Raw genomic sequence first — 20970 nt, forward strand, 5'->3', positions numbered from 1 at the left:
CTGTCTGTGGTTTGCTGCAGCTGGGGCCGCTGGAAGGACATCCTGACCCACGGCAGGTTCAAGTGGCACTTGGTGGAGAAGGACATGGAGCTGATCTGCCGAGCGCTGCTGGTCTACTGCGTCAAACACTACAAAGGAGATGAGAAGATCAAGAGCTTCATCTGGGACCTCATCACCCCCACCAAGGACGGGCACAGCCAGGACCTGCAGAACCACTCCGGTACAATATGTAGATAGATAGATAAAGTTTACCACATCAGTGATATGGTGCGTTAACGTGTGTGTGTGTGTGTATATAATATATATATATATATATATATATATATATATATATATATATATATATATATATATATATATATATATATATAATGAATGAATGTCTTTCCAGAGTTCACAGCAGTGGTAAATCATCCTTGCATGCCCTGCTTGATGACACTCAGAGACGAGGCTGGGCGCACACTCAAAAAATCTCTTCTTCTTTAAGGCTTGACCACTAATCGTACACACCAGATTGCTCTTACATTTTGTAAAATAATTCTCATCTCCGGCCACCTGACGATTCAAGTTGCCATATAAAGATTAATTACCTAATTACTTTTTTTTTTGTTTTTAATTTGTTTAAAATCCGACACCAGAGCTGGATCACTTTACAGAATAAAAGTGATGCAGCATCAAGCCTGTCATGTTGTGCTCCCCAGGCTTGTCTGCGCCGGTTCCCAGGGGGAGGAAGGGGAAGAAGCTGAAGAATCCCTTGTCCCTGCCGGAGACAAAGAGCGCAGACTGGCTGCTCAGCTGCAACCCAGAGATCCTGCTTCACGACGACAGCTACAAGAAGCACCTCAAGCAGCACTGTAACAGGTGAGGAAGTGGGCTGTGTTTCCACACTGGATTGATTACTGTGTGTACAGGCTGCTTCAACCGTGACCCTGAGAGATCAGGACCCTGACCCTGAGAGATCAGGACCCATGGGATGTATGCATGTGCAACTTACACTGCATGTGGCAATGTGGAATCTCTCTTACTGGCCACAGTGAGACCATGCTGTTATAAAGAGAGCGGACCGCGTAACCCTTTACTGCCCTGGGTATCTTCTCACACTTATTTAACACCTGTTTTCTCAATGTCGAATATATTAGACCCTGGGAAGCAAAGGGTTAAAATAGTGGCAGCATTACCAGTGCAAATCAGCTGAAGCAAGTTTGAACGAGAAGACAGTTTTCAAAATTTCTGACAGATTTTGGTTTCCATTGTCTTCGTTATTTTGAACAACTTTGGTGCACAACAAGGTTCTTCAGCTGGGGTCTGAGAGCTGTGTTGGGCATATCTTGAGCTCATGCATGCATGTGTGTGTGTGCTGTGGTGCTAGAGAGACTCTGCTATTCTCATGGCTGTGTGTGTGTGCTGGAGAGACTCTGCTGTTCTCATGCCTGTGTGTGTGTTTGCTGTTCTCATGCCTGTGTGTGTGTGCTGTGGTGCTAGAGAGACTCTGCTATTCTCATGCCTGTGTGTGTGTGCTGTGTGCTGGAGAGACTCTGCTGTTCTCATGCCTGTGTGTGCTTGCTGTGTGCTGTAGAGACTCTGCTGTTCTCATGCCTGTGTGTGTGTTTGCTGTTCTCATGCCTGTGTATGTGTACTGTGGTGCTGGAGAGACTCTGCTGTTCTCATGCCTGTGTGTTCTTGCTGTGTGCTGGAGAGACTCTGCTGTTCTCATGCCTGTGTGTGTGTTTGCTGTTCTTATGCCTGTGTGTGTGTTTGCTGTTCTTATGCCTGTGTGTGTGTTTGCTGTGTGCTGGACTGACTCTGCTGTTCTCATGCCTGTGTGTGTGTGCTGTGGTGCTGGAGACACTCTGCTGTTCTCATGCCTGTGCGTGTGTGCTGGAGAGTCTCTGCTGTTCTCATGTCTGTGTGTGTTTGCTGTGTCCTGGAGAGTCTCTGCTGTTCTCATGCCTGTGTGTGTGTTTGCTGTTCTCATGCCTGTGTGTGTGTGCTGTGGTGCTGGAGAGTCTCTGCTGTTCTCATGTCTGTGTATGTTTGCTGTGTGCTGGAGAGACTCTGCTGTTCTCATGCCTGTGTGTGTGTGCTGTGGTGCTGGAGAGACTCTGCTGTTCTCATGCCTGTGTGTGTGTGCTGTGGTGCTGGAGAGTCTCTGCTGTTCTCATGTCTGTGTGTGTTTGCTGTGTGCTGGAGAGTCTCTGCTGTTCTCATGCCTGTGTGTGTGTTTGCTGTTCTCGTGCCTGTGTGTGTGTTTGCTGTTCTCATGCCTGTGTGTGCTTGCTGTGTGCTGGAGAGACTCTGCTGTTCTCATGCCTGTGTGTGTGTACTGTGGTGCTAGAGAGACTCTGCTATTCTCATGCCTGTGTGTGTGTGCTGTGTGCTGGAGAGACTCTGCTGTTCTCATGCCTGTGTGTGTGTACTGTGGTGCTGGAGAGTCTCTGCTGTTCTCATGTCTGTGTGTGTTTGCTGTTCTCATGCCTGTGTGTGTTTGCTGTGTGCTGGAGAGACTCTGCTGTTCTCATGCCTGTGTGTGTGTTTGCTGTGTGCTGGAGAGACTCTGCTGTTCTCATGCCTGTGTGTGTGTACTGTGGTGCTGGAGAGACTCTGCTGTTCTCATGCCTGTGTGTGTTTGCTGTGCACAGGGTTCTGCTCCGAGTGAGGATGCTGTACTACCTGAAGGCGGAAGTGCTGGGAGAGGCGGCTGTCAAATCTTTAGAAGGCATTCCCAGTCGGTAACCAAACAAATAGTATTATCATTGTTACTGTTTCTCTGCATTGACTTTGTGAGTGTGAGCCAGCAGATAGGGAGGCTGCTCAGTAAATGCTCTCTCTCTCTCTCTCTCTCTCGCAGCGACCTGGATGTGCTGCTCCCTGATATTGACTACCTGGAGATTCCAGCGGAGTGGTGGGACGGGGACGCTGATAAATCTCTGCTTATAGGCGTCCACAAGCATGGTGAGAGCTGTTCAGGACTGCAGAGAGAACTCTGCATGTACTGTACAAACCCCCAGAGTTTTCTAGCATATGCAATCAAAGTCTACTCTACAAACCCACATTGTGCTCTAGCATGTGCAATCAGAACGTACTCTACAAACCCACATTGTGCTCTAGCATGTGCAATCAGAACGTACTCTACAAACCCACATTGTGCTCTACTATGTGCAATCAGAACGTACTCTACAAACCCACATTGTGCTCTAGCATGTGCAATCAGAACGTACTCTACAAACCCACATTGTGCTCTAGCATGTGCAATCAGAACGTACTCTACAAACCCACATTGTGCTCTAGCATGTGCAATCAGAACGTACTCTACAAACCCACATTGTGCTCTAGCATGTGCAATCAGAACGTACTCTACAAACCCACATTGTGCTCTACTATGTGCAATCAGAACGTACTCTACAAACCCACATTGTGCTCTAGCATGTGCAATCAGAACGTACTCTACAAACCCACATTGTGCTCTAGCATGTGCAATCAGAACGTACTCTACAAACCCACATTGTGCTCTAGCATGTGCAATCAGAACGTACTCTACAAACCCACACTGTGCTCTACTATATGCAATCAGAATTGTATGCAGACACAAATATGTTGCAGGTAAATAGTTTTTGTGGTCTGTTGAGCGTAACTTGGGGCACTATTCACAAAACTTTAGGGATGCTGTTTTGAAGAATGTCTGTTTTTTTCTTTGGGGTTTAATTCAGTTAAAACTGTTTGAGGGTAGATTTGTTTATTCAGCTTTTTAAAGTGCTGTTTAACCTTCAACAATGTACATAAACAGCCCTTCTAATCAAAAACCTTGCGTAACAGTCCTGAATGTTTCCAGTCCTGTCTCTTGAGGTTGCTGATGGGCTCTGTGTTTCCAGTCCTGTCTGTTGAGGTTGTTGATGGGCTCCTGTGTTTCCAGTCCTGTCTCTTGAGGTTGTTGATGGGCTCTGTGTTTCCAGTCCTGTCTCTTGAGGTTGTTGATGGGCTCCTGTGTTTCCAGTCCTGTCTCTTGAGGTTGTTGATGGGCTCCTGTGTTTCCAGTCCTGTCTCTTGAGGTTGTTGATGGGCTCCTGTGTTTCCAGTCCTGTCTCTTGAGGTTGTTGATGGGCTCCTGTGTTTCCAGTCCTGTCTCTTGAGGTTTTTGATGGGCTCCTGTGTTTCCAGTCCTGTCTCTTGAGGTTGTTGATGGGCTCCTGTGTTTCCAGTCCTGTCTCTTGAGGTTGTTGATGGGCTCCTGTGTTTCCAGTCCTGTCTCTTGAGGTTGTTGATGGGCTCCTGTGTTTCCAGTCCTGTCTCTTGAGGTTGTTGATGGGCTCCTGTGTTTCCAGTCCTGTCTCTTGAGGTTGTTGATGGGCTCCTGTGTTTCCAGTCCTGTCTCTTGAGGTTGTTGATGGGCTCCTGTGTTTCCAGTCCTGTCTCTTGAGGTTGTTGATGGGCTCCTGTGTTTCCAGTCCTGTCTCTTGAGGTTGTTGATGGGCTCTGTGTTTCCAGTCCTGTCTCTTGAGGTTGTTGATGGGCTCCTGTGTTTCCAGTCCTGTCTCTTGAGGTTGTTGATGGGCTCCTGTGTTTCCAGTCCTGTCTCTTGAGGTTGTTGATGGGCTCCTGTGTTTCCAGTCCTGTCTCTTGAGGTTGTTGATGGGCTCCTGTGTTTCCAGTCCTGTCTCTTGAGGTTGTTGATGGGCTCCTGTGTTTCCAGTCCTGTCTCTTGAGGTTGTTGATGGGCTCCTGTGTTTCCAGTCCTGTCTCTTGAGGTTGTTGATGGGCTCCTGTGTTTCCAGTCCTGTCTCTTGAGGTTGTTGATGGGCTCCTGTGTTTCCAGTCCTGTCTCTTGAGGTTGTTGATGGGCTCCTGTGTTTCCAGTCCTGTCTCTTGAGGTTGCTGATGGGCTCCTGTGTTTCCAGTCCTGTCTCTTGAGGTTGTTGATGGGCTCCTGTGTTTCCAGTCCTGTCTCTTGAGGTTGCTGATGGGCTCCTGTGTTGCTCTGTCTCCCTCAGGGTATGAAAGATACCATGCCATGCGGACAGACCCCAAGCTGTGCTTCCTGGAGAGGGTGGGGATGCCTGATGAAGTGGAGCAGGGGGTTGCAGACGTGCTCAGTGAGAGGTAGGTCAGCAGCCACTCTGCTCAGCAGCAGAGTTAACTTCACCTGGCATCCTGGGATCAAAGCTGTATAGTGGTTGTATTTAACATTTTAATGAGATTTGCTTCACCCAATCCAGGTTTTACTGTGAGCTTGATTAGCCACATTGTACAGGTAACAAGCTCAGGTGAGTCTTATTAAACTCATAGAAGCCAGGAATGGATCAAATTGCCATGCAATGGAAGTCTTATTTCCATCCCTGTACATCAGCTTAGAGGATATTTCTGACTTGTTATAAGTAATAGGTGAGGAGGAGACAGGATCTGATATAGACAGTCAAATGTAGATTTTCTTATTTGCTTGTTTTGTTTTCCTTCAGGAGCGACACGAGTAAAGAAGATGACTTGGTCAACAAGGAGGCTGTGGAGTGCGATAAAGACTTGGCTGAGGTAAGTGACTTCACATTGAAGATGTCTGTACAGCTACAGGTACACATCCCTTTGTCTTCACTTTGTGTCGGTGAATGCTGTGATCGAGTCCCCTGTGGTGGGAATGGTGCTGTGTCCCAGTCTGTGTCAGGCGCTCACACTGGTGACAGTCCGTGTTGGTAAAGAAGTGGGTTGAAGGAGATCGTCACCGGGTGTAGTGTGGGTCGGAGTGCCATCGCTGCTAATCTTCCAGAGGTTCAGTCTTTCAGAAAGAAGAGGAGAAGTCCTGTTAACTAACATGACCTTGGTGAAATGCTGTTAGTGTTAGCATGGGACATGACGTGCGGTGACTCTGGCGCGATGATAAGTAAACCGCACTCCCTTTATCCGTTCTTCATTCTCCAAAACACAGCGACTTCGCTCTGAAACGCGTCTCGTCTTCATTTGTGTTCATTGTTTTTGTGTAGGAGGAAGCTGTCGTCTGTAACGAAGCCGAAGACAAAGTAGAAAATGTCACTGCGGGTGAGTGAGCTGCTCCTCCTTCTCCACTGTCAAACTGAATCCTGTGATGGGCTGCATGTCACTTGCAAACATTAATCGCAAAACAAACAAAAAAACTCTATACTGGCAAACGTTTATTATGTACAATGCATCAGGGTGCCAAAAATACCAAAACATGACCTAAAACAAAGCCATTTCCTGTATTAGGGTTTAGCGTTCAGCCTTGTGAAGCTGTGTGTGTGTGTGTGTTTTGGTTAAAGCCCCGGACTGCTCCGATCAAGACAGACCCGTGTGGCCGGTTCCTTCCTCCTTGACCGCGAGACTGCGCCGGCTGATCACTGCGTACCAGCGTTTCAACCGGAAGGAGCTGATTCGGAGTGAGTTCCTGGTGCCAGACGGCCACGGCACCTGGCATCTTTCCGAGGAAATGAGGAGGAGAGTCGTGGAGCCGGACCCCCTGTTCCTGGAGCTGCAGAACAGGTGACTGTGCCTGTAGTCTGTACACCTTTTAAAACTATTACACCTGGAGCTGCAGAACAGGTGACTGCGCCTGTAGTCTGTACACCTTTTACAACTATTACATGCTGAGAAAAGTCAGGAGACACCAATATCCACCCCCTCATTGATGCTTGTTGATCAAGCAGATATGAAACAGACACAATTGTCATGTGAGCCTCATTGTTTAGCCCCTGAAGCAGCTTGTATAGAAAGCCCAGATAGAGTGCTTGTGAACGATGTATTGCAGGAGCTTTTCCTGAGGGTAATCTGAACACTCTCTCGCTCTACAGGTGGACCAGAAGGGAACAGGCAGATTTCTACCGGACGGTCTCTTCCTTTGGAGTGGTTTTCGACCCGGAAAAGAAGTGCTTTGACTGGACGCAGTTCAGGATGTTCGCTCGGTTAGAGAGAAAGACAGACCAGAGCCTGGAGAGGTATTTCCACAGCTTCGTGGCCATGTGTCGCTGCTCCTGCCGACTGCCTCCCAGGAAAGACGAAGGTAGAGGGGAGCTGAGCTTTCTTACTTACGAGCTGCTGTGAAAGAGATAAACGCTGCCCAGCACTGTGATTCAGAGAAACTGGAGATGATCGGTTCTAACTGCACAGACTGTTTTCAATGTTTAAACTACCTCAGCTTTATTAGTGTTTGCATTTCACTTTGATTTCAGTTAAAAGTGCCCTTAGATTTTTCGCATCGCCCTGCACGTAGAATGTTTTTGTATCCTGTCCGAAAATGTTTCACCTGTACACAAATGACCAAGTTAGAATAGAGAGACCAGCCATAGGTTTGATAACTAAAAAAAGGGCTAAGTTATATACAAAAAAGGGTCAGCCCTGTAAAGATCTAATGCAGAAGTCAAACAATACAAACCTTTGTATTTAAGCAGGACCAAGTGGTCCGTGTAATTTAACTTCATGTAATGTAACCAGTTCATCCAGATGTGTCTTGAGACCTGACCGTACTGGGAGATGCTAATGCCCAACTTGTGTCCCCAGGGCCGCTGGACCAGCCCGTGTACGTGGAGCCGATCACGGAGGAGCGAGCGGCGCGGACGCTGTACCGGATGGAGCTGCTGCGGAAGGTGCGCGAGCAAGTCCTCCGGCACCCCGAGCTGGCGTCGCGGCTCCAGCTGTGCCAACCCAGTCTCTACCTCCCCGTGTGGTGGGAGTGTGGCAAACACGACCGGGACCTCCTGATCGGGGCCGCCAAGCACGGGCTGAGCCGCACGGACTACTACATCCTCAACGACCCCCAGCTCTACTTCCTGGAGGCGCACAGGAACTACGTGCAGAAGGAGAAGCAGCGCCACCCCGGCCACGCCCTGGCGCGTTGCTGCCTCTACGATGCCAATGTCAGCCAGTGCGCCTCCCCGTTCCCTTACCCAGGGACCCACCATGCCATGGAGGCTGCAGGGAGCATCATGGACCCCTGTGTTGGGGAGGTGGGGCCGGGCAGTAAGGATGTGTTCATGGAGGACTCGATGAGTCTGGCTTCTCTTCACCACGATGAGACCTTGGGGGCAGGTAACGCACTACACGGAAAAGCTTTGAAAGACTCGTCCAACGCTTTCCCTTTTAACACGGACACTGGGGGGCAGAGCATGCTGAATACGTACAGCGTGCAAGCCGACGCGCAGGCTGTCGCAGGCAAGCTGCACGTAGATTCTTTAGGGAATGAGCAGAACCACTGCGAGGCCGATCTGATGGCACCGTCGGGCAGCCTGGATGAGATGCAGACACAGTGGGACAGCACGGAGCATTCCAACGCAGCGGATATATTTAACGAATCAGGAGCGATCCTCGGGGCGCAGACCCTGGAGTCAGAGTTCCTAGATTCAGCCCAGCCAGCCGAGGAAAGAGCAGAAAGCTCCCTACCAGACTGCATGACCATGCCGAGCTTGAACTCCCAAGGCAATAGTATGGAGCTTTTACCATCCAGCTTCATGCTGTTTAAGGAAATAACTGGTCCAGTTAATGTTCAAGACGAGCCTGAAGTTCCAGGCATATGCGTTGATCCCTGTGCAACCGACTATGTACCTTCTGTCACTGTGACGGACCTCAAAATGAACCACGACTGTGAGGACCATGTACAGGAGAACATCAGCGAACCTGTGGAAAAGCTGAGCGATTCTGACGTCACCCAGAGCGCGCCAAGCCTGTGCGATGGCAGTGAGAGTGTAAACCTGGAGTTCGACAAGGACTATCTCTCGCATGATGACCAGAGTAACGTAGAAGAGCCCGAGGAGGGACAGAGGGAGGCTGGACAAGGCTGTGTCTGTGACGTTGGAGATGAAAATACCCTCAGCAGTCAAACCTACGAAGGAGCAGACCAGGCGTCTCCCGCGTTCTCGGTTCTGGAGGCTCCCCCTGCATCGTCGGGATCGGAGTCGGTTGGGGAGTTGAGAGCGGGGGAGTACAGCGAAGACCAGCACTTCACAGACAATAAGCCCATAAAATCAGAGGCTGGAGCTGGTCTGATAGCACCCAGACAAGAAGAGATGGGGCTGTTTGCCCTGAATGATGAAAAACCCCAACCCACAGGTCTGTCAGGATATCAGTTAGGGGCTGTGGTTTGCAGATTCATTTTAATTTAAGATTTAATCTGGCTTTAATCCCACACAATAAAATCGGGTGAAACCAGGTTGGTGTTTTATCATTCACAGGTAAGCCATCTAAAACGTTAAATCGCTTTAACGTGCTGTTAATGCACTGAAGGGAGTACACTTTGTTAGCTGTAATACTGTTCATGTAAAATAGCCTGCACAGTAAAAGGCTTTGTGAATGTTGCCCATTATCAGAATCGCAAGAGGAAGTGACCTCATGCCCAGTCTTCCCTCCTGTTCAGCTGTTCCTGTGGAGAGCTGTGAAGATGATGCCTCTGCCCACGCTGCTTGCTTTGAGATCCAGGAGGGGCTTCTCCAGGACATCCGGGAGCCCACCATCGCTCAGCTGCTGCAGGAGAAAGCGCTTTACTCCTTCTCTGAGTGGCCAAAGGTGAAAACCTGGACTGATTCCATTCAGTTCCGTTGTTCCATATTGACATGATCTTGTGAGCTCCATTGAATGGTGCAATTGATGATTTTTTATTTTTTTTCCATTCCCCCCCCCAGGATCGGGTGATCATCAACCGGATCGATAACATCTGCCACGCCATCCTGAAGGGGAAATGGCCATCTTCTAGTCAGCAGTTTGACTCTCCGAGCTCTGTGTCTGCCCAGAGCTGTGCGAACAGCATCGCTCACAGAAACAATGTCCTGTCCGCGCGGGTCCCTGCGACCCAGAGCCTGAGCTTCAGCATTGGGGCTGGCGTCCCTCAACTCGCCAAGGTAGGGGCTCACCTCTTTGGAGAGCAGTGCTGTAGTGTAGGGGCTGCACTGTGGAGAGCAGTCCTGTAGTGTAGGGGCTGCACTGTGGAGAGCAGTCCTGTAGTGTAGGGGCTGCACTGTGGAGAGCAGTGCTGTAGTGTAGGGGCTGCACTGTGGAGAGCAGTGCTGTAGTGTAGGGGCTGCACTGTGGAGAGCAGTGCTGTAGTGTAGGGGCTGCACTGTGGAGAGCAGTCCTGTAGTGTAGGGGCTGCACTGTGGAGAGCAGTGCTGTAGTGTAGGGGCTGCACTGTGGAGAGCAGTGCTGTAGTGTAGGGGCTGCACTGTGGAGAGCAGTCCTGTAGTGTAGGGGCTGCACTGTGGAGAGCAGTGCTGTAGTGTAGGGGCTGCACTGTGGAGAGCAGTGCTGTAGTGTAGGGGCTGCACTGTGGAGAGCAGTGCTGTAGTGTAGGGGGGGCTGCACTGTGGAGAGCAGTGCTGTAGTGTAGGGGCTGCACTGTGGAGAGCAGTGCTGTAGTGTAGGGGCTGCACTGTGGAGAGCAGTCCTGTAGTGTAGGGGCTGCACTGTGGAGAGCAGTGCTGTAGTGTAGGGGCTGCACTGTGGAGAGCAGTGCTGTAGTGTAGGGGCTGCACTGTGGAGAGCAGTGCTGTAGTGTAGAGGTGGCTGCACTGTGGAGAGCAGTGCTGTGTAGCACTGTAGAGCAGTCCTGTAGTGTAGGGGCTGCACTGTGGAGAGCAGTGCTGTAGTGTAGGGGCTGCACTGTGGAGAGCAGTGCTGTAGTGTAGGGGCTGCACTGTGGAGGGCAGTGCTGTAGTGTAGGGGCTGCACTGTGGAGAGCAGTGCTGTAGTGTAGGGGCTGCACTGTGGAGAGCAGTCCTGTAGTGTAGGGGCTGCACTGTGGAGAGCAGTCCTGTAGTGTAGGGGCTGCACTGTGGAGAGCAGTGCTGTAGTGTAGGGGCTGCACTGTGGAGAGCAGTGCTGTAGTGTAGGGGGGGCTGCACTGTGGAGAGCAGTGCTGTAGTGTAGGGGCTGCACTGTGGAGAGCAGTGCTGTAGTGTAGGGGCTGCACTGTGGAGAGCAGTGCTGTAGTGTAGGGGCTGCACTGTGGAGAGCAGTGCTGTAGTGTAGGGGCTGCACTGTGGAGAGCAGTGCTGTAGTGTAGGGGCTGCACTGTGGAGAGCAGTGCTGTAGTGTAGGGGCTGCACTGTGGAGAGCAGTGCTGTAGTGTAGGGGCTGCACTGTGGAGAGCAGTGCTGTAGTGTAGGGGCTGCACTGTGGAGAGCAGTGCTGTAGTGTAGGGGCTGCACTGTGGAGAGCAGTGCTGTAGTGTAGGGGCTGCACTGTGGAGAGCAGTGCTGTAGTGTAGGGGCTGCACTGTGGAGAGCAGTGCTGTAGTGTAGGGGTGGCTGCACTGTGGAGAGCAGTGCTGTAGTGTAGGGGCTGCACTGTGGAGAGCAGTGCTGTAGTGTAGGGGCTGCACTGTGGAGAGCAGTGCTGTAGTGTAGGGGCTGCACTGTGGAGAGCAGTGCTGTAGTGTAGGGGCTGCACTGTGGAGAGCAGTGCTGTAGTGTAGGGGCTGCACTGTGGAGAGCAGTGCTGTAGTGTAGGGGCTGCACTGTGGAGAGCAGTGCTGTAGTGTAGGGGCTGCACTGTGGAGGGCAGTGCTGTAGTGTAGGGGCTGCACTGTGGAGAGCAGTGCTGTAGTGTAGGGGCTGCACTGTGGAGGCAGTGCTGTAGTGTAGGGGCTGCACTGTGGAGAGCAGTGCTGTAGTGTAGGGGCTGCACTGTGGAGAGCAGTGCTGTAGTGTAGGGGGGGCTGCACTGTGGAGAGCAGTCCTGTAGTGTAGGGGCTGCACTGTGGAGAGCAGTCCTGTAGTGTAGGTGGCTGCACTGTGGAGAGCAGTGCTGTAGTGCAGGGGCTGCACTGTGGAGAGCAGTGCTGTAGCAGTGTGTAGGGGCTGCACTGTGGAGAGCAGTGCTGTAGTGTAGGGGTGGCTGCACTGTGGAGAGCAGTGCTGTAGTGTAGGGGGGCTGCACTGTGGAGAGCAGTCCTGTAGTGTAGGGGGGGCTGCACTGTGGAGAGCAGTCCTGTAGTGTAGGGGCTGCACTGTGGAGAGCAGTGCTGTAGTGTAGGGGCTGCACTGTGGAGAGCAGTGCTGTAGTGTAGGGGCTGCACTGTGGAGAGCAGTGCTGTAGTGTAGTGTAGGGGCTGCACTGTGGAGAGCAGTGCTGTAGTGTAGGGGCTGCACTGTGGAGAGCAGTGCTGTAGTGTAGGGGCTGCACTGTGGAGAGCAGTGCTGTAGTGTAGGGGGGGCTGCACTGTGGAGAGCAGTGCTGTAGTGTAGGGGGGGCTGCACTGTGGAGAGCAGTGCTGTAGTGTAGGGGCTGCACTGTGGAGAGCAGTCCTGTAGTGTAGGGGCTGCACTGTGGAGAGCAGTGCTGTAGTGTAGGGGCTGCACTGTGGAGAGCAGTGCTGTAGTGTAGGGGCTGCACTGTGGAGAGCAGTGCTGTAGTGTAGGGGCTGCACTGTGGAGAGCAGTGCTGTAGTGTAGGGGCTGCACTGTGGAGAGCAGTGCTGTAGTGTAGGGGGGGCTGCACTGTGGAGAGCAGTGCTGTAGTGTAGGGGCTGCACTGTGGAGAGCAGTGCTGTAGTGTAGGGGGGGCTGCACTGTGGAGAGCAGTGCTGTAGTGTAGGGGCTGCACTGTGGAGAGCAGTGCTGTAGTGTAGGGGCTGCACAGAGCAGTGCTGTAGTGTAGGGGCTGCACTGTGGAGAGCAGTGCTGTAGTGTAGGGGGGGCTGCACTGTGGAGAGCAGTGCTGTAGTGTAGGGGGGGCTGCACTGTGGAGAGCAGTGCTGTAGTGTAGGGGGGGCTGCACTGTGGAGAGCAGTCCTGTAGTGTAGGGGGGGCTGCACTGTGGAGAGCAGTGCTGTAGTGTAGGGGCTGCACTGTGGAGAGCAGTCCTGTAGTGTAGGGGCTGCACTGTGGAGAGCAGTCCTGTAGTGTAGGGGCTGCACTGTGGAGAGCAGTGCTGTAGTGTAGGGGCTGCACCTGGTAGACCTGACTGTAATCGATGCTGTCCCTTTGCTTGTCAGGATGGGTTGGTGGGCATGTCATTCATGCGGGACCCCAGGAGAAGCCGGCGGGGGTTTGAGTTTGAATCGGAGGCAACCTCCAAGCAGGGCAGGATGGAGAAGATCCCGGTGGTTCTGAATGGCTGGCAGGAGGCTGCCATGGACCTCTCGAAGGCGGGGGACCTGTCTGCGGGCAGCTCCCCCAAGCTGGCCTCCGCTGGCCCCCGGCAGAGCTCACTGGGACTGGACATGGCCGGGATCCTGCAGGCCGGCCTCATTCACCCCGTCACCGGGCAGATCGTCAACGGTAACTTGCGCAGGGATGACGCCGTCTTGAGGAGGAGGCGGGGCCGCAGGAAGAACGTGGAAGGGGTGGACCTGCGATTCGCCAAAAACAGAAGCCTTCAGAGTCAGGAGCAGGTCGGTAACCATGTCGAGGAGTGACATCCAGCACAGCAAGACGAAGTAAACACAGCACATTGTTAATAGAGAAGGTGTTGTTAATGTACTGGGTCTGCCTATGCTGCTCATGAGGTTTCTAGCATGCAAGTCAGTTGACTACTCAAGACTACTCAAGCACTAGCTTGTGTGCACACTACTGTATATATTGTTTAAACACATTCATAAATACATTATTGGTTTTCTTTGAACTGATTACCAGCAGTGCCGTTGTTCTGATTCTCATCAAGCTGCTCATTTTTTGTGTTGCTGTTGACTTGTAAGGGAGCCGTTACTGTTCGGAACGTGTTCCTGGCTTGAGCGCATGTGAAGTTGTCATGTGACTCTGTTTTTCTCGCTTTGCTGCTTTTGTTCTCAGAATGGTCAGGAGGGTCCAGGCCTGCCTTGCTCTGGGCCCGTGCCGTCTGACAGGCGAAACCCTGCCACACAAACTCAAGAAACACAGAGTGTGGTGATGGAAAGGGAGGTCGCCAACAAGAGCCTGCTGGAGTGGCTCAGGCAAAATCCCAACTACACAATGGAGATGCCCGCCTTCTCCCATGTGAGTGCAGTATTCCTGTTGCAGGGATGGAAAGAAGACTCCTATTGCATTTTTTGTTTCACCCATTCCAGGTTTTACTACAAGCTTGATTTAGCTGCAGCGATTAGGTAATCTCAGGTGTGTCCTATTAAGCGCATTGCAAAACCAGGAATGTATCAAAGTGCTATGCAATGGGGGTCTGTGCTTGCAGACACTGCAGAACCCATCCTTCCAGTGGAGACACAGCGTCCAATCAGGTGCTTTTCTTTTTGACAGAACGTTGGGATCTTGCACGGCTTTGCGGAGCGACCCAAGCAGAGGAGGCATCGCTGCAAAGACCCCAGCAAGCTGGACGTGAACTCGCTGACCGGAGAGGAGAGGGTCCCTGTGGTGCACAAGGGCACAGGGAGGAGGGTAAGGGCACAGTAGTACACACACAGTAGTCCTAGCATCTTCACTTGCTCTCTGAGAGAGGATCATTAGCCCTGCTTAGCAGAACTGCTGTCGACATGCTTGTGATTGTGTGGTTGATAATGCAAGCCTTTGTAACTGCCATGTGAGGGGAGGGTTCATCAGTACAAAGGAGCTGGCTCCAGTGCATGTGGAAGTGTAGAGGGTTAAGGCTCCAGTGCATGTGGAAGTGTAGAGGGTTAAGGCTCCAGTGGGTGTCAGTGTAGAGGGTTAAGGCTCCAGTGGGTGTCAGTGTAGGGGGTTAAGGCTCCAGTGCATGTGGAAGTGTAGAGGGTTAAGGCTCCAGTGCATGTGGAAGTGTAGAGGGTTAAGGCTCCAGTGTAGGAGGGTTAAGGCTCCAGTGCATGTGGAAGTGTAGAGGGTTAAGGCTCCAGTGCATGTGGAAGTGTAGAGGGTTAAGGCTCCAGTGGGTGTCGGTGTAGAGGGTTAAGGCTCCAGTGGGTGTCGGTGTAGAGGGTTAAGGCTCCAGTGGGTGTCGGTGTAGGGGGTTAAGGCTCCAGTGGGTGTCGGTGTAGGGGGTTAAGGCTCCGGTGGGTGTCGGTGTAGGGGGTTAAGGCTCCAGTGGGTGTCGGTGTAGGGGGTTAAGGCTCCAGTGGGTGTCGGTGTAGGGGGTTAAGGCTCCAGTGGGTGTCGGTGTAGAGGGTTAAGGCTCCAGTGGGTGTCGGTGTAGAGGGTTAAGGCTCCAGTGGGTGTCGGTGTAGGGGGTTAAGGCTCCAGTGGGTGTCGGTGTAGGGGGTTAAGGCTCCAGTGGGTGTCGGTGTAGAGGGTTAAGGCTCCAGTGGGTGTCGGTGTAGGGGGTTAAGGCTCCAGTGGGTGTCGGTGTGTCGGTGGGGGTTAAGGCTCCAGTGGGTGTCGGTGTAGGGGGTTAAGGCTCCAGTGGGTGTCGGTGTAGGGGGTTAAGGCTCCAGTGGGTGTCGGTGTAGGGGGTTAAGGCTCCAGTGGGTGTCGGTGTAGGGGGTTAAGGCTCCAGTGGGTGTCGGTGTAGGGGGTTAAGGCTCCAGTGGGTGTCGGTGTAGGGGGTTAAGGCTCCAGTGGGTGTCGGTGTAGGGGGTTAAGGCTCCAGTGGGTGTCGGTGTAGGGGGTTAAGGCTCCAGTGGGTGTCGGTGTAGGGGGTTAAGGCTCCAGTGGGTGTCGGTGTAGGGGGTTAAGGCTCCAGTGGGTGTCGGTGTAGGGGGTTAAGGCTCCAGTGGGTGTCGGTGTAGGGGGTTAAGGCTCCAGTGGGTGTCGGTGTAGGGGGTTAAGGCTCCAGTGGGTGTCGGTGTAGGGGGTTAAGGCTCCAGTGGGTGTCGGTGTAGGGGGTTAAGGCTCCAGTGGGTGTCGGTGTAGGGGGTTAAGGCTCCAGTGGGTGTCGGTGTAGGGGGTTAAGGCTCCAGTGGGTGTCGGTGTAGGGGGTTAAGGCTCCAGTGGGTGTCGGTGTAGGGGGTTAAGGCTCCAGTGGGTGTCGGTGTAGGGGGTTAAGGCTCCAGTGGGTGTCGGTGTAGGGGGTTAAGGCTCCAGTGGGTGTCGGTGTAGGGGGTTAAGGCTCCAGTGGGTGTCGGTGTAGGGGGTTAAGGCTCCAGTGGGTGTCGGTGTAGGGGGTTAAGGCTCCAGTGGGTGTCGGTGTAGGGGGTTAAGGCTCCAGTGGGTGTCGGTGTAGGGGGTTAAGGCTCCAGTGGGTGTCGGTGTAGGGGGTTAAGGCTCCAGTGGGTGTCGGTGTAGGGGGTTAAGGCTCCAGTGGGTGTCGGTGTAGGGGGTTAAGGCTCCAGTGGGTGTCGGTGTAGGGGGTTAAGGCTCCAGTGGGTGTCGGTGTAGGGGGTTAAGGCTCCAGTGGGTGTCGGTGTAGGGGGTTAAGGCTCCAGTGGGTGTCGGTGTAGGGGGTTAAGGCTCCAGTGGGTGTCGGTGTAGGGGGTTAAGGCTCCAGTGGGTGTCGGTGTAGGGGGTTAAGGCTCCAGTGGGTGTCGGTGTAGGGGGTTAAGGCTCCAGTGGGTGTCGGTGTAGGGGGTTAAGGCTCCAGTGGGTGTCGGTGTAGGGGGTTAAGGCTCCAGTGGGTGTCGGTGTAGGGGGTTAAGGCTCCAGTGGGTGTCGGTGTAGGGGGTTAAGGCTCCAGTGGGTGTCGGTGTAGGGGGTTAAGGCTCCAGTGGGTGTCGGTGTAGGGGGTTAAGGCTCCAGTGGGTGTCGGTGTAGGGGGTTAAGGCTCCAGTGGGTGTCGGTGTAGGGGGTTAAGGCTCCAGTGGGTGTCGGTGTAGGGGGTTAAGGCTCCAGTGGGTGTCGGTGTAGGGGGTTAAGGCTCCAGTGGGTGTCGGTGTAGGGGGTTAAGGCTCCAGTGGGTGTCGGTGTAGGGGGTTAAGGCTCCAGTGGGTGGTGTAGGGGGTTAAGGGGGTTAAGGCTCCAGTGGGTGTCGGTGTAGGGGGTTAAGGCTCCAGTGGGTGTCGGTGTAGGGGGTTAAGGCTCCAGTGGGTGTCGGTGTAGGGGGTTAAGGCTCCAGTGGGTGTCGGTGTAGGGGGTTAAGGCTCCAGTGGGTGTCGGTGTAGGGGGTTAAGGCTCCAGTGGGTGTCGGTGTAGGGGGTTAAGGCTCCAGTGGGTGTCGGTGTAGGGGGTTAAGGCTCCAGTGGGTGTCGGTGTAGGGGGTTAAGGCTCCAGTGGGTGTCGGTGTAGGGGGTTAAGGCTCCAGTGGGTGTCGGTGTAGGGGGTTAAGGCTCCAGTGGGTGTCGGTGTAGGGGGTTAAGGCTCCAGTGGGTGTCGGTGTAGGGGGTTAAGGCTCCAGTGGGTGTCGGTGTAGGGGGTTAAGGCTCCAGTGGGTGTCGGTGTAGGGGGTTAAGGCTCCAGTGGGTGTCGGTGTAGGGGGTTAAGGCTCCAGTGGGTGTCGGTGTAGGGGGTTAAGGCTCCAGTGGGTGTCGGTGTAGGGGGTTAAGGCTCCAGTGGGTGTCGGTGTAGGGGGTTAAGGCTCCAGTGGGTGTCGGTGTAGGGGGTTAAGGCTCCAGTGGGTGTCGGTGTAGGGGGTTAAGGCTCCAGTGGGTGTCGGTGTAGGGGGTTAAGGTTTGGGTGTGCTCTTGTACTGACTGTGTTTCTTGTTGTGTTCTAGCTGGGAGGCGCAATGGCTCCAGCTATTAAGGAGTTGTCCCGGTGGCTGGATGCCAATGCAGAGTATGCTGTGACATCAGATTGGGCTGAGATCGTCAAACACTCCGTACGGGTTTCTTTTGATTTTCTTTATTTAAAAGAAACTAGAAGTCTTTTTCAGTGACATAGTCGACATGTTTGTCAATTAATTCAAGTTTCCTTTAGCATTTCTGAACTCGCCATTAGTGAGTATTTAATAGATAAATAAATAAAATTTAAAAAATCTGTAATAAAGATATTGTTATGGTTTTTGTGCAAACTTAGCTGTTTCAGAATTCTATAAGTACAGTAGTCGCATGCAAAGTCAAATCCTTCTGTTAGAAATCAAAGTGATTTTAATCAGCAGTTATTGTACATCGTTAATGGTTTAGAGTGTGTTTTGCTGTAGTTTCTAATTGATTGCAAACTGGCGCGTCTGTATCTTGCAGGGGTTTCTTCCGGAAGACAAGTTCAGCCGCATCCTCACTGAGCCAGTCTTCAGAGACCCGGGCCCCAGGAGAAGAGGCAGGCGTCCCCGGAGCGAGGTGGTCAAGGCAGCTGGAGCCATCCCAGACTCCCCTTCTGCGATGGGGTCCTTGTTCATGAACGGACTGATCAGCGGCATGGACTTGGTGAGCCTCCAGAACCTGAGGAACATGCAGGGGTTCCCCTTGACTGGACTTGTGGGCTTCCCTCATGGGTTTGCCACAGCGCTCCCTGCTGGGGAGGAGGGCAAGGGCGGGCTGAACATGTTGCCCATGATGCTGCATGGCATGGCCGCTGTCCAGCCACACATGTTCAGCGTCAGCGGACTCCTGAAGCCGGCAGCCACTGCAGCGATCAGCAGCACCACCGTCACCAGCAGCAGCACATCGCCCTCTTCCTGCGGGGCGGAGAAGGACCCTGCGGACGCACCCAAAAGAGAGGAGTCAGAGGAGAAGCAGAGTGCCACCAGCACCAGCAGCCACCCTGAGCCCACAGTAACTGCGAGCGGACCGCTAGCTTTCAATCCTTTCCTGATCCCGGGCATGTCTCATGGGCTGCTGTACCCGCACATGTTCCTCCCACATGGCGTCAGCATGGCGCTGCCCGGCGTGCAGCAGGCCAGCTCCTCGGGTGAGAGCCCCAAGAGCAAGAAGAGGAAAGTGAAGGAGGACGAAGCTGGGTGCAAAGCCACCTCTCAGACTGAATCCCCTCCAGAGACCCAGAACCAAACCAGCACAGAACAGGAGCCGCCCCCGCTGCCCGCAGGGGACTGTGCAGAGCAAACAGCTGAGGAGGGGGAGGGGTTACTATAGGCCAGCCTTCGTACTGTACAACAGAGTTACCAGTGTGTGGTGTGTAGGTCAGAAATCTAAATGTAAAGTCTTTTATTATACACTTATTATTAATGTTTATAGATCTTCTCCACTGTACTTTGTGATGATTCTAGCCCCCGTCTCAAGCTCATTTGAAACAAACACTGGAGCGGCTCTAAGGGTTTGAAGCATGCAGAGTCCTGCCCCTGCCCTCAAGCCTGGCTTGTGTCCAGTGATCAGACTGGTGGTCTTTTGTGAAGCTGCTGCTTATGCACACAGCACCGTGGGGGTTGGATTTCAGCTCAGTGCTTCACAGCACTCTCAAAGCAGGTGGACCAGTATACTGTGCTGCAGCAGGGTCCCTCGGTGTACTGCAGGGTCCCTCAGTATACTGTGCTGCAGCAGGGTCCCTCAGTATACTGTGCTGCAGCAGGGTCCCTCGGTGTACTGCAGGGTCCCTCAGTATACTGTGCTGCAGCAGGGTCCCTCGGTGTACTGCAGGGTCCCTCGGTGTACTGCAGGGTCCCTCAGTATACTGTGCTGCAGCGGGGTCCCTCAGTAAGCTGTGCAGGTTGCTGGATTGTATCACACGCTTGGGGTCCTGGTCCAGCGATGTATCCTTATATTTTATTCTCAGTGCTGGTTGTTTCGTTTCTGTATGTTGCAAGGTTTTCTTGCTGGTGTTAACAGGGTTCTCAAATTCTTCCCACACTTATATCTTTCCAGGTCAGTATGCAAAAACAAAACCAACCCCAAATTTCCCCCACACAGGGTCCCGCAGGAAAGAGAAATATCGCTGCTTAAAAAAAACAAAAAAAAACAAAAGGAAATTCTAGAGGCCTTCAGAAGTTGTCGCTGGGGATAGCTTCAAAGAGCCAAGGTTAAATACTAATATATATATACACATACACATACACACACACACACACACACACACAAACAAATCTATTTTGCTGTGTCACTTTTAAACAATCCTTTTAAGTTGCAGTTGTAATGTTTGCAGAATGTGTGCTTTTAAAAGTCCCTGCAGACGCACATGTGCTTGTCCTGGATGTACATGCTAGTGTGCTGTGTCAGTACAGAAGCACATGGGTGGATCGGCGTGCAGAAGGAATGTTTTTCAAAGACGTTCATAGCGTGCTTCTGTGCGAGTTCTAGAAGAAATCACTAGGGTACAAGACACAGAGTGCCTGTAAAGGTTGCGGTCTTTCTGTATAATTTACCCTATTTTAGTACTGTAGGTTAGATCAAGCTATATATATATATATATATATATATATATATATATATATATACACATATATATATATATATATATATATATGTGTGTGTGTGTGTGTATATATATATATATATATATATATTGGTATAAAAATAAAAAAATCTTTTAATCTTTTTTTTTTTTTTTTTTAATACAAGAAAGCCTGTAGTTTCATGTTCCATGCTTCACGTTTCTGTTATTAAGTCCCATTAAAAAAGCAACTCTGTACAGAGGTGAATATCCGATTTCTCTTAACTAATGGATTCCTCTTGTGGTTTAGATATGTGGTTTTCTGTTTGTTGTCACGCTTTGTTCAACTCTTTTGAAGTTTGAAAACAGCCCCGTGGCTCTCCGAATTGTGCCTGATCTCAGAGTTCCTCTGCTACACCAGAGTGTAGCCATTAACCAACATGAGTACTGCAGGGGGACAGGTTCAAGCATTACACCCTGCTGTTCCTGCTGAGCATGGAGGGGAGACGTGACTAGAGGCGGGAGTTAGGCGATTCGTCGAGGCGGGAGTTGGGCGAGCCGTCGAGGCGGGAGTTCTTGGGCTCGGCAAGCGAGCCCTCGAGGCGCTCCGCCCCCCGAGCCGTCTCGGCAGAGTTCCGCTGAGCCGTCAAGGCGGGAGCTCCGGCGACCCGTCCTACCGCGGCAGCTCCGCCCTCAACCCGCTCGGCAGGCGAGCCGTCAGGCGGAGCTTGGCGAGCCTCGAGGCCCTTTGGGCGAGCCGTCGAGGCGGGAGTTGGGCGCTCGGCAGCGGAGTTGGGCGACCCGTCGAGGCAGCTCCGCCGAGCCGTCAAGGCGGGAGCTGGGCGACCCCGAGGGCGGAGTTGGCGCGGGAGTTGGGCGAGCCGTCGAGGCAAAGTTAAGCATTCTCGAGGCGGGAGTTAGGCGATTCGTCGAGGCGGGAGTTGGGCGAGCCGTCGAGGCGGGAGTTCCGATTGCAAGTTGCTGTTTATGTCAATCTTGTCCCTCTTTTGTTACAATT

The 20970-nt window shown here is 52.6% G+C and overlaps 1 protein-coding gene across 5 annotated transcripts in view; it reads left to right on the plus strand.

Annotated features, from left to right (window-relative positions):
- The window catches only part of LOC121298025 (chromodomain-helicase-DNA-binding protein 6-like), a 40341-nt gene extending 20373 nt beyond the window's left edge, over nt 1-19968 (plus strand). For all 5 annotated transcript variants that reach the window (XM_041224748.1, XM_041224744.1, XM_041224745.1 and 2 more), the window contains 17 exons: nt 21-220; nt 702-861; nt 2640-2729; nt 2849-2952; nt 4986-5094; nt 5451-5520; nt 5967-6021; nt 6261-6480; nt 6789-6997; nt 7495-9039; nt 9344-9492; nt 9609-9824; nt 12917-13315; nt 13713-13895; nt 14151-14288; nt 17407-17511; nt 17873-19968. In XM_041224748.1, coding sequence (XP_041080682.1) covers nt 21-220; nt 702-861; nt 2640-2729; nt 2849-2952; nt 4986-5094; nt 5451-5520; nt 5967-6021; nt 6261-6480; nt 6789-6997; nt 7495-9039; nt 9344-9492; nt 9609-9824; nt 12917-13315; nt 13713-13895; nt 14151-14288; nt 17407-17511; nt 17873-18721 — 4801 coding nt within the window. In that variant the 3' untranslated portion in view covers nt 18722-19968. The remainder of the gene's footprint in view (nt 1-20; nt 221-701; nt 862-2639; nt 2730-2848; nt 2953-4985; nt 5095-5450; nt 5521-5966; nt 6022-6260; nt 6481-6788; nt 6998-7494; nt 9040-9343; nt 9493-9608; nt 9825-12916; nt 13316-13712; nt 13896-14150; nt 14289-17406; nt 17512-17872) is intronic.
- Nucleotides 19969-20970: the final 1002 nt, after the last annotated feature.

The sequence above is a fragment of the Polyodon spathula genome, chromosome 23 (genome assembly GCF_017654505.1).
Source record: "Polyodon spathula isolate WHYD16114869_AA chromosome 23, ASM1765450v1, whole genome shotgun sequence".
NCBI classification, from domain to species: domain Eukaryota; kingdom Metazoa; phylum Chordata; class Actinopteri; order Acipenseriformes; family Polyodontidae; genus Polyodon; species Polyodon spathula.